This window comes from Chelonia mydas, chromosome 8 (genome assembly GCF_015237465.2).
Source record: "Chelonia mydas isolate rCheMyd1 chromosome 8, rCheMyd1.pri.v2, whole genome shotgun sequence".
NCBI classification, from domain to species: Eukaryota; Metazoa; Chordata; order Testudines; family Cheloniidae; genus Chelonia; species Chelonia mydas.
The window spans coordinates 85,736,931-85,750,339 of NC_057854.1; the positions used below are offsets into that span (position 1 = coordinate 85,736,931).

Sequence of the window (13,409 nt, forward strand, 5' to 3'; positions counted from 1 at the left end):
ACGAAAGGGAAGACCCAGAACTGATAATGGGAGGTGCCCACCATGAAGCATAGGAATTTGAAGTGAGCAGGGTGGGTGTCTATATTAAAGTAGGCATTTTTCATATTAAGAGCCACGAACCAGGCACCACGCAGAAGACATGGGAGGATAAGGCGGAGCGTGACCATGCAAAAACAGAATTTACAAATAAATTTGTTCAGGGACTGGATGTCCAGAGGCCTCCCTGCTTCTTCAGCACGAGGATATAGGAGGAGTAGAAGCCATGGCAGTGCCGTGGAATATGCTCTACGGCACCCTTCTGGAGGAGGACATCCACTTCCTGTTGTAGAAAATGGTGTGGGGAGGGATCCCCGGAGTGGCCCGGGCAAGGGTGGCGAGAAGGGAAAGAGAGGGCATTTGATCAGGTAGCCATGTCAAAAGATGTCCAACACCCAAAGATCGGTGGTGATTTTGCCCCAGTTGTGGGCAAACACCCAAAGGTGACTGGTAGCGGAATCTGGGAAGTGGAGGAGGATTCTCAGTTCCCGTGGAAGGAGTCAAAAGTTCTGCCTAGGGGTTCACATTGAGGACAGGAAGAGGCAGCCGAGGTAGAGGCAGTAGAAAGACAACCAGTGCCACCTGTAGGTAGGGGCAGAGGTATAGAGGCCCAGCAACCAGAGGGTGGCCTGAGAGTCCCTCCATTCCCTTAAGGATTCATCAGTTTTGTCACTGAACAGTTTTTCGTTATCAAAAGGGAGGTCCTCAAGTGTGATTTGGACCTCCTTCAGGAAACCGCTGGACTGCAGCCAGAAGTCACAGCGGAGCACCAGTCCAGAAGCCAGGGAGTGGGAGACAGCATAAGCAGCATCGACTGAGGCTTCAAGGGCTACTTTGGCCACTAAGTTGCCCTCGTCCAAGAGGTGTTGAAAAAAAACGGGTTACTCAATTTTTCATAACTGTTGTTCTTCAAGATGTGCTGCTCATGTCCATTCCATTCTAGGTGTGCATGTGCCCACGTGTGCAGTTGTTGGAGATTTTTGCCTTAGCAGTATCCGTAGAGTCGGCCGTGGTGCCCTCTGGAGTGCTGCACTCAAGCGGCAGTACATCAGGTGCCACCAGCCCTACGCCCTCTCAGATCCTTCTTACCGACAACTCTGACAGAGGGGCAGGAGGGCGGGTAATGGAATGGACATGAGCAACACATTTTGAAAAACAGTAGTTATGAAAAGGTGGGTAACCGTTTTTTCTTCTTCGAGTGCTTGCTCATTACAATTCCATTCTAGGGTGACTCAAAAGCAGTATCCATGGAGGTGGGCTCAGAGTTCACAGTCTTGCCGCTTGCAATACTGCTCTGCCAAAGCCAAGGTCATCTCGAGCTTGCTGGGTAAGCACGTAATGAGTTGCAAATGTGTGGATGAATGACCAGGTAGCAGCCTGACAGATTTCTTGGATCGACACCTGCGCCAGGAAGGCAGCCAATTATGCCAGCACCCTAGTTGAGTGAGCTGTCACAATGAGTGCACCTTTGCCAGCTCATAACAGTAGCAGATGCAGGCCATGATCCGTGACGATATTCTTTGGGCAGACACAGGGCAACCCTTCATTCTGTCTGCGACAGCAACGAACAACTGCGTTGACTTACAGAATGGCTTCGTTCTGTCTATGTAGAAGGCCAACGTATGACTGACTTTCAGGATATGCAGCCTGCAGTCTTCATCCGATGCATGAGGCTTGGGACAGAAGACTGGTAAGTATATGTCCTGACCAGTATGAAACTGGGAAATGACTTTGTGCAGAAATGCCGGGTGCGGGTGCAACTGGACCTTATCCTTGTAGAAGACAGTATAAGGCAGCTCCCAGGTGAGCGCCCTGATCTTGGATACCTTGAGGGCCACAGTTATAGTGACCAACAAAGAAACCTTCCAGGAAAGAAGCAGGAGGGAGCAGGAAGCCAAGGGTTCGAAGGGAGGACTCATGAGCCTTGACAGCACAAGATTCAGGTTCCATGGGGAAACTGGGTCCCAGGCGTGTGGGAGAGGCACTCCAGACCTTTCAAGAACTGTGCCACCATAGGATGGGCAAAGACTGACCTGCCTTGAAACAGAGGGTGGAACGCTGAAATGGCCTCCATGTGGACTTTGACCAAAGAGAGGGACGGACAGGCCCTGGAGCTTAACGTGCAGCAAATAATCCAAGATGTCCTGCAGCGGGGTCTCTTCAGCCTAAATGTGCCAATTTGAGGCCCAACACGTGAATCGTTTCCATTTTCCCAAGTAGGTTGTCCTGGTGGAGGGTTTCCTGCTGCCCAGCAAAAACCCATTAGACACCAGCAGAACATGCCCATTCATCCAAACTTAGCCATGCAGTAGCCAAGCTGTCAAGTACCGTGCCACCAGGTTCGGATGCAGCAGATTGCCGTGGCTCTGGGACAGCAGATCCAGCCGAAGAGGCAGCTGCAGCGGGGCGGCTGCCGAAAGACTTAGCAGCATGATGAATCAGTGCTGGCGAGGCCATGCTAGGGCTATCAGGATGTAGGACAAAGCGAACGTCTTCACCTTTACCAGGACCCTGTGGATTAACGGCACAGAGAAGGCGTACAGCAGCACTCCTGACCACGGGATCAAGAAGGCGTCTGACAGGGAGCCCTTGTCCCTTCCCTGCAGAGAACAGAACACATGGCACTTTCAGTTCCGCCTGGACACAAACAGGTCCACCTGGAGAGTCCCCCACCTGTTAAAGATTAGTCTGACCACCTCCAGATGGAGTGACCATTCGTGGAGAGACAAGAAGGTCCTGCTGATGTGATCTGCCAAGATGTTCTTGCTTCCAGGTAGGTGTGCGGCTACCAGATGAATGGCATGCCGCACATAAAAGTCCCAGAGGCTAAGCACCTCCCAATAAAGGGCCAAAGACCTGGCACCACCATGCCCGTTGATGTAATACTTTGTGGCGATATTGTCCGTCAGGACCTGCACCTCCTTGCCTTTCAGGTGAGGCAACAAAGCCTGGCAGGCCAGAAAAACTGCTCTGAGCTCCCTGATGTTGATATGAAGGGCTAGATCATGTCAAAACCAACTACCCTGTATGCTGAGCTTGCCCAAGTGGGTTCCCGAAGCCCAGATCCGATGCATCTGAGACCAGGATCAGTGACGGGGTCACAAAGGGAACTCCCTACAGCACTGACTCGGGATCCAGCCACCAGTCCAGGGACAAAAGGATGTGGTTTGGAACCGTGATCACTTGGTCCAGGGCGTGCCTGCTGGGGATATAGACCGAGGCCAGCCACGCTTGCAGAGGCCGTAGATGAAGTCGAGCATGGCTGACCACGTACATGCAGGAAGCCATGTGGCCCAGCAGTTGCAGGCAGGTGTACGCCGTGGTGAGCAGTTGGTTCTTTACATGGGAGATCAGATCTGACAGGGCCTGAGATCATGCTTCCAGAAGGAAGGCCCTGGCCTGCATGGAGTCAAGAATTGTTCTGATAAATTCTATGCGACGGACTGGCGTTAACATGGACTTTTTATTGTTTATCAACAGACCCAGATTGCGGCAGGTGGAATGCACCAGATCAGCTTCCTTTGCACCTGCTCTGGAGATCTGTCCTTGATGAGCCAGTCGTCAAGATACGGGAAAATTTGGACCCCTCAATGTCTCAGATAAGCCTTCACTGCTGCCATGCATTTTGTGAACACCGTGAGTGCTGAAGACAGGCCAAAGGGCAGTGCTGTGAACTGGAAATGGGGTCCCACCACTATAAAATGGAGGAAACGCCTGTGCCCTGGGAATATGGAGACATGAAAATAAATGTCCTTTAAGTCGAGACCAGCGTACCAGTCCCCTGGATCCAGGGAGGGGATGATGGAGGCCAGGGAAACCATAAGGAACTTCAACTTCTTGAGAGACTTATTCAGATGACACAGGTCCAGGACGGGTCTTAGTCCCTCCCCCCCCCACCCCATTTGCCTTTGGGATTAGGAAGAAACGGGAGTAGAATCCTCGTCCTTTCATGTCCCGAGGAACCTCCTCCACAACCCCCAGGCACAGGAGCTTTTTGACCTCCTGCAAGAGGAGCTGCTCGTGAGAATAGTCCCTGAAGAGGGATGGGGGTGGGTGGGAGGGAGGAGCTGCCATAAATTGAAGGTATAGCCCCGAGATATTATATCCAGGACCCAAAGGTCCGAGGTTACCCGCAACCAAGCCAAATGGTAGGGGCAAGGAAAGATCAGGTAGGATCTGTGTAACTGACTGGGGCGTCGCTCTTGAGCGCACCCTCAAAATGAGCGCTTTTGGGCCTCTAAGCGCTTGGTGGGACCAAGTTGCGCAGGCGAGCGAGAGGAAGAAGGGTGGCAATGGCTGAAACTAGTGTCCCTTCTGCTTGCAGAGCCCTGACAAGGTTGCTAGGGCTTTAGCGGCAGGGGTGCCAAACTCCTGGGCCAGACCCTGTGGGAGAGATTCCTGGAACTTGTGCAGAGCATCCCAGAGATTAAAATTATATCTACCCAACAGGGTCTGATGATTTGCCACCCGAAACTATAAGCTGGCCATTTTTCTCCCAAAGAGATCGAGTCTTTTGGCCTCTTCGTTCTTGGGAGTTGAGGAGGTGTGATCCTGTTTGTCTTTTTCATTGGCCACAGACACAACCAGCGAGACTTGCGGTGGGTGGGTTTATAGGTATTCAAAGTACTTCTTTTCAGCCCTTTTGGAGATGGAAGGGATGAAAGAAGGGGTTGTCCATAGGCCCTTGGCAATTTTAAGAACTCCTTCATGTACGGGTAGGGTCACCCGGGTGGGCACAGAAGCTGAGAGGACATTAAAGAGGGTGTCCTCCTGCTCTGTCATCCCCAAACCTCCAGGCCAAAATCCTCAGCTACACGCCGAAGTAAGGCCTGATGTTCCTTGAAGTCGTCCGGAGCGCTATCCCTTGAAGGCCACACGAGCACCTTGTCCATTGATGATGAGGAAGATTGGACTGCTGGAGGGAGTCCCAGGGGTTCTACCACCTCCAGAGAGGGAGACTTAGGGATGGACACAGACTCCTTCGCCCCAACCTCTGAACAGGTTCCCGGCACCAAGCCCGGTGCCATTGTTGCACTGAACAATGCTCCAAAGCGGCAACCAAAGAGCGCTGCAAAGGGGGCATCGTCATCACCAGTACTCTCCATGCGCTCCAATAAGCCCACTGTGCTGGCCTGGCTGGGCTGCCACTGCAGTGAGGCAGACGACAGCCCAGGCTCTAGTGCCCAATCTTGCCGATGGTACCTGGGCAACGGGCTGAACTGGCTTTCCATGACAGAGGAATAACCATCCAGTGACCAGGGAGGGGCTGTCGACGCCTGCATCTGCTTGCTGGTCACTGGCTTTCTGACCAATGACCAGAGATGGGAGACTGTCATTGGTACCAAAGAGATCGTACCGAAGCAGAGACAGGAAACGCTCCCACTGTGCTGGCCATCAGTACCAATGTCAAGAGGACAACTGACAGGAGGATGACCAGTGCCAGGAATAATATGGGGAATGACATCCTCGTGCAGGTGAGTAGCGCCAAGGGTAACTTGACACTGTTCTGGGCGACCAAGGGTGAGTGTTGGACATGTCCCAGGATCCGCAACACAATGCGGCAGATCGTCGCCTCTTCTCCAGTGACCGGTGGTGCTCCTCTGCCCCTTTAGGGGTCTTAGTGTCTGGCTTGCCCTCTTGGGGAGCCTTATCCAAGTCCTGTGGCACCTGAGTCGTTAGCTGCACAGGCGGAGACGTCTGGTCTCTCTGCACCTTGGACAACAATGGTGCCAAAGGTGTGGGTCCCATACCGCTCCCAGGAGTTGGTGGTGGACCTTTGAGGGGGCTGGGAGCCCCAACCAGGGCGGCATGGATACGTGGCTCTGGAGTGGCCTGGCAGCTTGGCCCGGGCCCTTGCTCGACGACCGTTGGGCATTTTTCAACCCTAATCTTCTATGATAGTCCCCAGGCTGGGGAAGAGTCCCACAAAGGGAGGGAAAGTCCAAAATGGTAACAACTAGCAACTATCTGAATGGACAACTAACTACATCTAGAGAAGAAAAATCTGTGTACAAGAAAAAAAGATGAAAAAGGCAGTACTTGAAGCAAGCTAGGAGCACTGAGGAACAAGGGTTCTGATTCTGGCCATGCAGCGGTAAGAGGGAACTGGAGTGGCGTCGACCTGCACGGTGTCTTAAATCCTCGGACATGTGACATGAGGGTCAATGGATACTACTATGAACAGTTCCGGCTCTGGTGTACATGCGAACCCATGTTTGGAATCCACATAGAAGAAGGAAAGGTTTTCAAATATGTTATGTAAAATTGGAAAGTAAGTATTTGTATTTGTGTAATCTACACATAATACATTTTTAATCAGAGTAAAATTCACCCCTCCCATCAAAAATCCAGAGTGATCAGACTTTGTGCTGGGCACTAAGTGGATGACTGGATAGAATTCACACCCATTGACATGCGAGTAACAATGCTACAACACAGCCTCTCTGGCATGAATAATGGCTGCAGAAGATTCGACCCAACAGATTCGCATAAATGAAGATCCAGAGTGACCCCTTTCCAACAACCTGGCTCTGTCTACACAGCAAGTTACTGAGCAGCAAGCAAGGGCATAAAACTACAGGCACCAGATTTCCACACCGTAATATCCACGTAGACAATACTAAAGAGCAGTGAAAGCCCCAGAGTGCAGCATGGCATATTACTACTTGAAAACATAATACACTAAGTAGATTTGCATCCTCATTGTACAAAAAGCCTTTAGAGTATTAGGTTAGACCCTCGAGAGGAAAATGTCTAGTACATGACTACTCTGCCAATGTTTCTTTCTCTGTCTGCAGAGGCACTGCAGGTCTTGAGTGGTGTAGAGAGCTGTGCACAGATGCATCAACTTGGGTGAAATTCATCCTTAATTTGGGATCTTAATTAACAAAATAATTAAATTAATGTTATACATGAGTTTTGCAGTGAACCTTTACTTTTCACTTCCATATCTATAAAATATCTGCAGTGATAAATATAAACATAACTCTAATTATTGATACTCACTTAGAAATTGGATTGACACTGGCTTCAATAATTGTTAAACACTTACAGCACTTTATAGTTTCTGGAAAATCTTGAATCCCTAGAAAGAAAAAAAGTTTGAAAGGTATTATAAGGATGTTCTATGAAAAACTGCTAAACTTGCTTAGTCAATATCTAATTTAGTCAAGTTAGATGTCTAAATCAACAGAGCCTGATGAGATACATCCTAGAATACTTAAGGAACTGGCTGAAGAGATCTCTGGGCACATTACTGATTATCTTTGAGGATGGGAGAGATACCAGAGGACTGGAAAAGGGCAAATATAGTCTATTTATAAAAAGGGGAATAAGGACAACCCACGGAATTAAAGGCCAGCCAACTTAACGTTGGTACCGAAACATAATGGAGCAAATAACCAAACAGTCTGTAAGCACCTAGAAGAAAATAAGGTAGTAACAGTCAACACAAATTTGTCAAGAACAGATCATGTCAAACCAACCTAATATCCTTCTTTGACAGTATAACAAACCTTGTGGGTAGCGGGAAGCAGTAGATGTGATATATCTCAACTTTAGTAAGGTTTTTGATACTGTCTCACATGACCTTCTTATAAACAAACTTGAGAAATATAGTCTAGATCAGTGGTTTTCAACCTGTGGTCCATGGACCTCTGGGGATCCGTAGACTATACCTAGGATTTCCAAAGGGGTCTGGTACTGCATTTGAAATGTTTTAGGGGTCCACAAATGAAAAAAGTTTTGAAACTACTGGTCTAGATGAACCTCCTATAAGGTGGGTGCATAACTGGCTGGAAAACCATATTCAGAGAGTAGTTATCAATGGTTCACAATCAAGCTGGAAGAGCATATCAAGTGAGGTCCCAGAGGGATCTGTCCTGGGTCCAGTTCTATTCAATATCTTCATAAATGATTTGGATAATGGCATAGAGAGTACACTTATAAAGTTTGCAGACGATACCAAATTGAGAGGAGGGGCAAGGACTTTGGAGGATAGGACTACAACTCAAAATGATCTTGACAAACTGGAGAAATGGTCTGAAATAAATAGGATAAAATTCAATAAATCAACTGCACAACTACAAACTGGGAAATGACTGCCAAGGAAGGAGTACTGCAGAAAGGGATCTGGGGTTACAGTGGATCGCAAACTAGATATGAGCTAACAATGTAATGCTGTTGCAAAAAAAGTGAACTTCATTCTGGGATGTATTAGCAAGAGTGCTGAAATCAATTAATGAGAAGTAATTGTTCCACTCCACTCAACACTTATAAGGCCTCAACTGGAGTACTGTGTCCTCCAGTTCTGGACACTTCAGGAAAGATGTGGACAAACTGGAGAAAGCCCAAAGGAGAGCAACAAAAATGATTAAAGGTCTAGAAATCTTGAGCTATGAGGAAAGATTGAAAAAATTGGGTTTCTTTAGTCTGGAGAAGAGAAGACTGAGGGGGACCTGATAATAATCTTCAAGTACATAAAAAGTTGTTATAAAGGGGAGTGGTTTTCCTTAACCACTGAGGATAGGACAAGAAGTAATGGGCTTAAATTGCAGCAAGGGAGATTTAGGTTAGACATTAGAAAAAAACTTCCTATCTGTAAGGGTAGTTAAGCACGGGAACAAATTACCTTGGGAGGTTGTGGAGGTTAAGAACAAGTTAAACAAACATTAGTCAGAGACAGTCTAGAATGATAATACTGTGTCCTGCCTCAATACAGGTATTGGACTATATGTCTGGAAGTCCCTTCCAGTCCTACATTTTTATGATTCTATCTTCACCAAGAAGTTTTCATTAGTAATGTAGAGTACTGCTATAAATTCAGGTCAGCATTCAGACACAATAGGTTTTTGTATTTTTTTCATTATTAGTGATCTTTCAGTTGTATATGAGGTGGCTAACCAACAGGTGCTAAAGCTTATATTCCCCCAAATCAACTGCAGTATTTGGGCAAATTCTTCTGGCAGGTCAACAGGACAGTAGCCATCATTTGCAAAACTCCCACTGGATCCAATGCTGAGTACCACCAATGTAGGGTTATGACAAGTATTTTGTCTATATTTTGTGACTGTGACAGTTAAAATATTAGAACTGGCAAAATTTTATATATTGCAGTTCTTGATCATGAATACATTAGAAAAATCCTTTTATCCTAGAATTTCAGACAAGAATTCTTCAGTCAATGGTAATTGCAACTGCTATGCACGACCTATGTTATGTCCAGCAAAGAAATGACTAGGACATCACTTCTATATTGAACAGCAAGGAAGCCATGGTACACACAAAATGTAAGTGGATCTCAATATATAGGCTTAAAGTCTAAGCACTCATCAAGCCTCACTGAAGTACAGCTTCCAGCCCTACAAAAAAGATCCAAGGGTATAAAACAGCAAAAAAATTATTGTGGCACTCAAAGCAGCACCCTGGAACCCCCATATTCACCCCATCATATAATTATGGTATATTTCATACAAAGCATGCCATTAAGATACTGTAGGAAAGGTCTTGATCTGCTGAAACCCATTGTTAGGTCAAAATATGTATACTGTTAGTGTGTATAAAGACATGAGATTTTGCTGTATAGTTATTATTGAAATATGTTGAAAGTTTGAGAGTCATACACTGCCAGTTCTCCAGTGACAACAAAGAAGATGATCCTCTCCAGGTAGGGTTAAACAATGGTTAAACAACCATTAATCAGCAGGGGAGTTTTAAACAAGGGATCTGCAATGCTGTAAGAGAGCTGCACAAACATCACACAATGGGGGATTGCTCAACTACGTGACTCAGCAAAGCCCACCAAGACGTGTCTGGGGGCTAGTGTTTTCTAGGCACATGGACTGAAGATATAAAATAGGTGACAGTGGTATCATGCTTTTATCTTTCTCCTCCCTTACTTAAGTTGGAAGCAACAAGAGTGCTTGAAAGACAAAGACTTGAACTGAGGAGATTGGTACCAGGCTTAAAGGGGAAGCCTGTGTATTAAGACCTGTAAACTACCTGCAACACCTAGTGGGGTGAGGAAAACTGCTTGATTCAAATACTGCCTAGTCTAATATGATTTAAGATTTAAACTGAGCACTTACCAAAGAAAATAAAAGATAACTATCTCTAACCTTTTGCACCTGCCACTTATAATAATTTAAAATCTACCTTTCTCTAGTTAATACATCTGTTTTATATTTACCTAAAACAGTGTATTTGGTTGAAGTGCCTGGGAAATCTCAGCTCAGTTTACAAAGGCTAGCAGGTGTCCTCTCCACATCGAGGGAGGAGTCGAGTTGGTAATAAACTTACACTGGTCAGGTTTCTGAGGAGGGCAAGATGGTATATTCCAGGGGTGCAAGGCTGGGGGCTTAGGAGATTTGCTGGTGCCTTTTTCTGTGTGATTTGTGAGTGGTTCAGGGAGCATTCACACAACTTAGCTGGGTGGGGGGCTTGTTACCAGCAAATCATTGTGAAAGACAGCCCAGGCTGGAGAATTAAGAGGACACAGTAGTACCTCAGCTGCAGATTGTACTCCAGGGATCCCATGGACATTTCCTTAATTGTTAATTTCACTCCTATTCCATGAAATAACTTCCCCCTAACTAAACTGATATACACCCAAATTATGAGAGAAACCGAGAGAAAGAAATGGCTCCCAATGGTCTATGTAAGTATAAGAATCAACTATGGATATCAAAAAGAAACAGCTAATAATTACAAATCTATGTGTCAGGGTGCATATCAAAGTCTGACTGATTTATTCAATTGAGTTCTATCCATTTTGGTTTAAAAACAACAAAAAGACTAAATGAGAGTGGAACTTAATTCTTTACCTCTTCTCAAAAACTCTTAACCTTTCTGAGAATTTATTATGAATGCTTACATTAACTACTTGCTTCTCTCCAGGAGAGCATGACTGGAATAAATACAGTTTCAACTTGTTAATTAAGCAAGAAAAATAAATCACAGATAGTTCAAAAACCAAAAAGAATGACAACATACTTACTTAATTGGACAACCAAATTATGGATTCTAGGAAATGTGTTTGATATATATTGTGTTCTGGGGTCTGAAAAGGTGACATCATAAGTCCAGATTTTGTAATATAATTGTTAGTTTTCTCTGTTTTTAAATCACTGGAGAGCCAACATGAATGCTGTCTTTCAGTATGTTTCTGAATAAAGAATATAAAATGCCAAATTTTCAACCAGTCTGAGCCAAGCCTTTTTCTTTGCTCACAATTTTATGAGTGCAAAGAGCTGCAAAGAAATTTAGATTACCTGGACATCTAAGTAAATGATTCATGAGTTTAATTTGCTACTTAGCCCCATAGATGACAAGAACTCTGCTTACGTTTATAATGTTGGTACAAATACAGAAACTAATGTCTGAAAACCCAATTGACTAGAAGTCTTACCTAAAGAGTCTATGTATAGCTTACTGTGTTCCTAAAGTGCCGGGACTGTGAAAAACATTTGCAGCGTCACATCTTGCCATTGTTCCCTGTGTAGAACTGCCACTGAAGCCAGCAGGAATTTAACTTTTCCATAAATAGCAGGACATAGCTCAAAAAATCATAACCATAGCAGGGTTAGCAGACTTTCAGGTATGGCTACTGGTGCAAGTAGAAATGCACAACAACATTACTAGCAGTGAGAACTGCTGATATTTTCTATTCACTGACCCTCCTCCCTGACTGGTTAAAATGTTAGAATATTTTAAGTACTTTGTCTGTAACAGTATAACTGTCTGTATTCTAAGTAATGTGAGTCATCAGTTGAAGTTATTTGATGTTAATTTTTTTTATTAGACATGACATGGAAACAGCATCTGTCTGTTTACTCTGTGAACGGAGTGAAATAACCCACCAGGTGACAAACTCAAATGCAAAATCAGCTATAGAGTGCTGACACAAGAAATATTACACCTGAGCATGTCACCCAAGGACTAGGAGATTACAGTCCTATGCTGTTAATGGAAACTAGTAGCTTTGTGCCATTTCCCAGCCACATTCTATTTTTAAAGTAAAGTCTAACCTTTTTCCATTTCAATTTTAAGTATGATCTTTATTTTGGGGATGAAAAAGCAAAATGTCCATATCTGATATAGTGTGTTAGAATAACTTTACTAATATTTGGGTATTTATCTTCCCCCAGAATTAAAAATAAGATTTATTTTCTACTAACTATTTCTGCCTTTCATTCATTTTTGAACTTTGTCTTTTCCTGCTTGTACTTCCTGTCTTCTCTGGCCTCTTTGTTTACAACTCTAACCTTGTCCTCGGATAAAATTTTCAAAAGCACCTTAAGACCAGTGATGGAGAATCCACCACAAACTGTGATAAATTGTTCCAATGGTTAATTACCCTCACTGTTAAAAATGTGTGCCTTATTTCAAATTTGAGTTTGTCTAGCTTCAACTTCAAGCCACTGGCTCTTCCTACACCTTTGTCTGACAGATTGAAGAACTTTCTATTACCAAATTTCTGTTCCCCCTGCAGGTACTTTTAAACTGTAATCATGTCAACCCTTACTCCTTGAGGAAGGAAAGTGGACACTGACGGTTATCTGTCCTGCTGCACTACATGGAGATGAGCAGGGGACCCAGGTGCTGATTTTATTCATTCATTTCACTATCAGTAGTTTATCCCCATAATCCTGCTTCAGAAGGAAACTGAAATATTTTCAAAGAAATCTCCAAGCAGCAAGCAATTTCCCTGTTCTCAAAGAGGTGGGATTTGTCTACCCTCCCCTGAATGGGCTCTCTCTGAGTCTCTCAATGAAGGAATTGGCCTGGGACTCAGGGACAGGTTTCCCAGAAGCTATACCCTCTCTCTTGCATGTAATCCATATGGGCTAGATAGATCTGTGTTTCCTTTGGAGGTCTCAGCCTTGGGGCCTATTATCCCTTTTCGCACTCTCTGGTGTTGGCAATGCCCATGGTGTGTCCAGTGCCCCTCCATCCATGACCCATGGGGAAGAAGAGAGGGAGACAAAGACTGAGCTGTGTAGTCAGAGGCATGGCTGCTTGTGCAGGCTAGAGAGACTCAGGTGCAATCTTCTATCCGGTGCACTGCCCTTCTGGTTTCACACCACTCATGGAGATGGGGGACAGGTGGCTGCTTGCCCCTGGAGCCACCTTTTTTCCAGTCTTGCCTGGCTACTGGCCTGTAGGAGGGTGGCACCAATGCAACCCCGTCAGGCTTGGGCTTCAAGGGAAACTCTACTCACAGAGCTGGCCAAGCTCCATTGGAGACACTTGATAAGGGGATAAGTAGGACACTCAGGCCCTTCCATTTACTTCTGGATTTTCTCAGCCTAGCTCTCTCCCTGGCTTTATCTTCACTATAAAAAAAGTTGTATTCTTAACTCAAAATAGCATGTCCT

The 13,409-nt window shown here is 45.4% G+C and overlaps 1 protein-coding gene across 6 annotated transcripts in view; it reads right to left on the reverse strand.

Moving 5' to 3' along the window:
- Positions 1–13,409, reverse strand: part of LRRC7 (leucine rich repeat containing 7) — a 358,746-nt gene that overhangs the window by 205,661 nt on the left and 139,676 nt on the right. For all 6 annotated transcript variants that reach the window (XM_043520844.1, XM_027825894.3, XM_043520845.1 and 3 more), the window contains exon 5: positions 7,042–7,120. In XM_043520844.1, the coding sequence (XP_043376779.1) occupies positions 7,042–7,120 (79 nt within the window). The remainder of the gene's footprint in view (positions 1–7,041; positions 7,121–13,409) is intronic.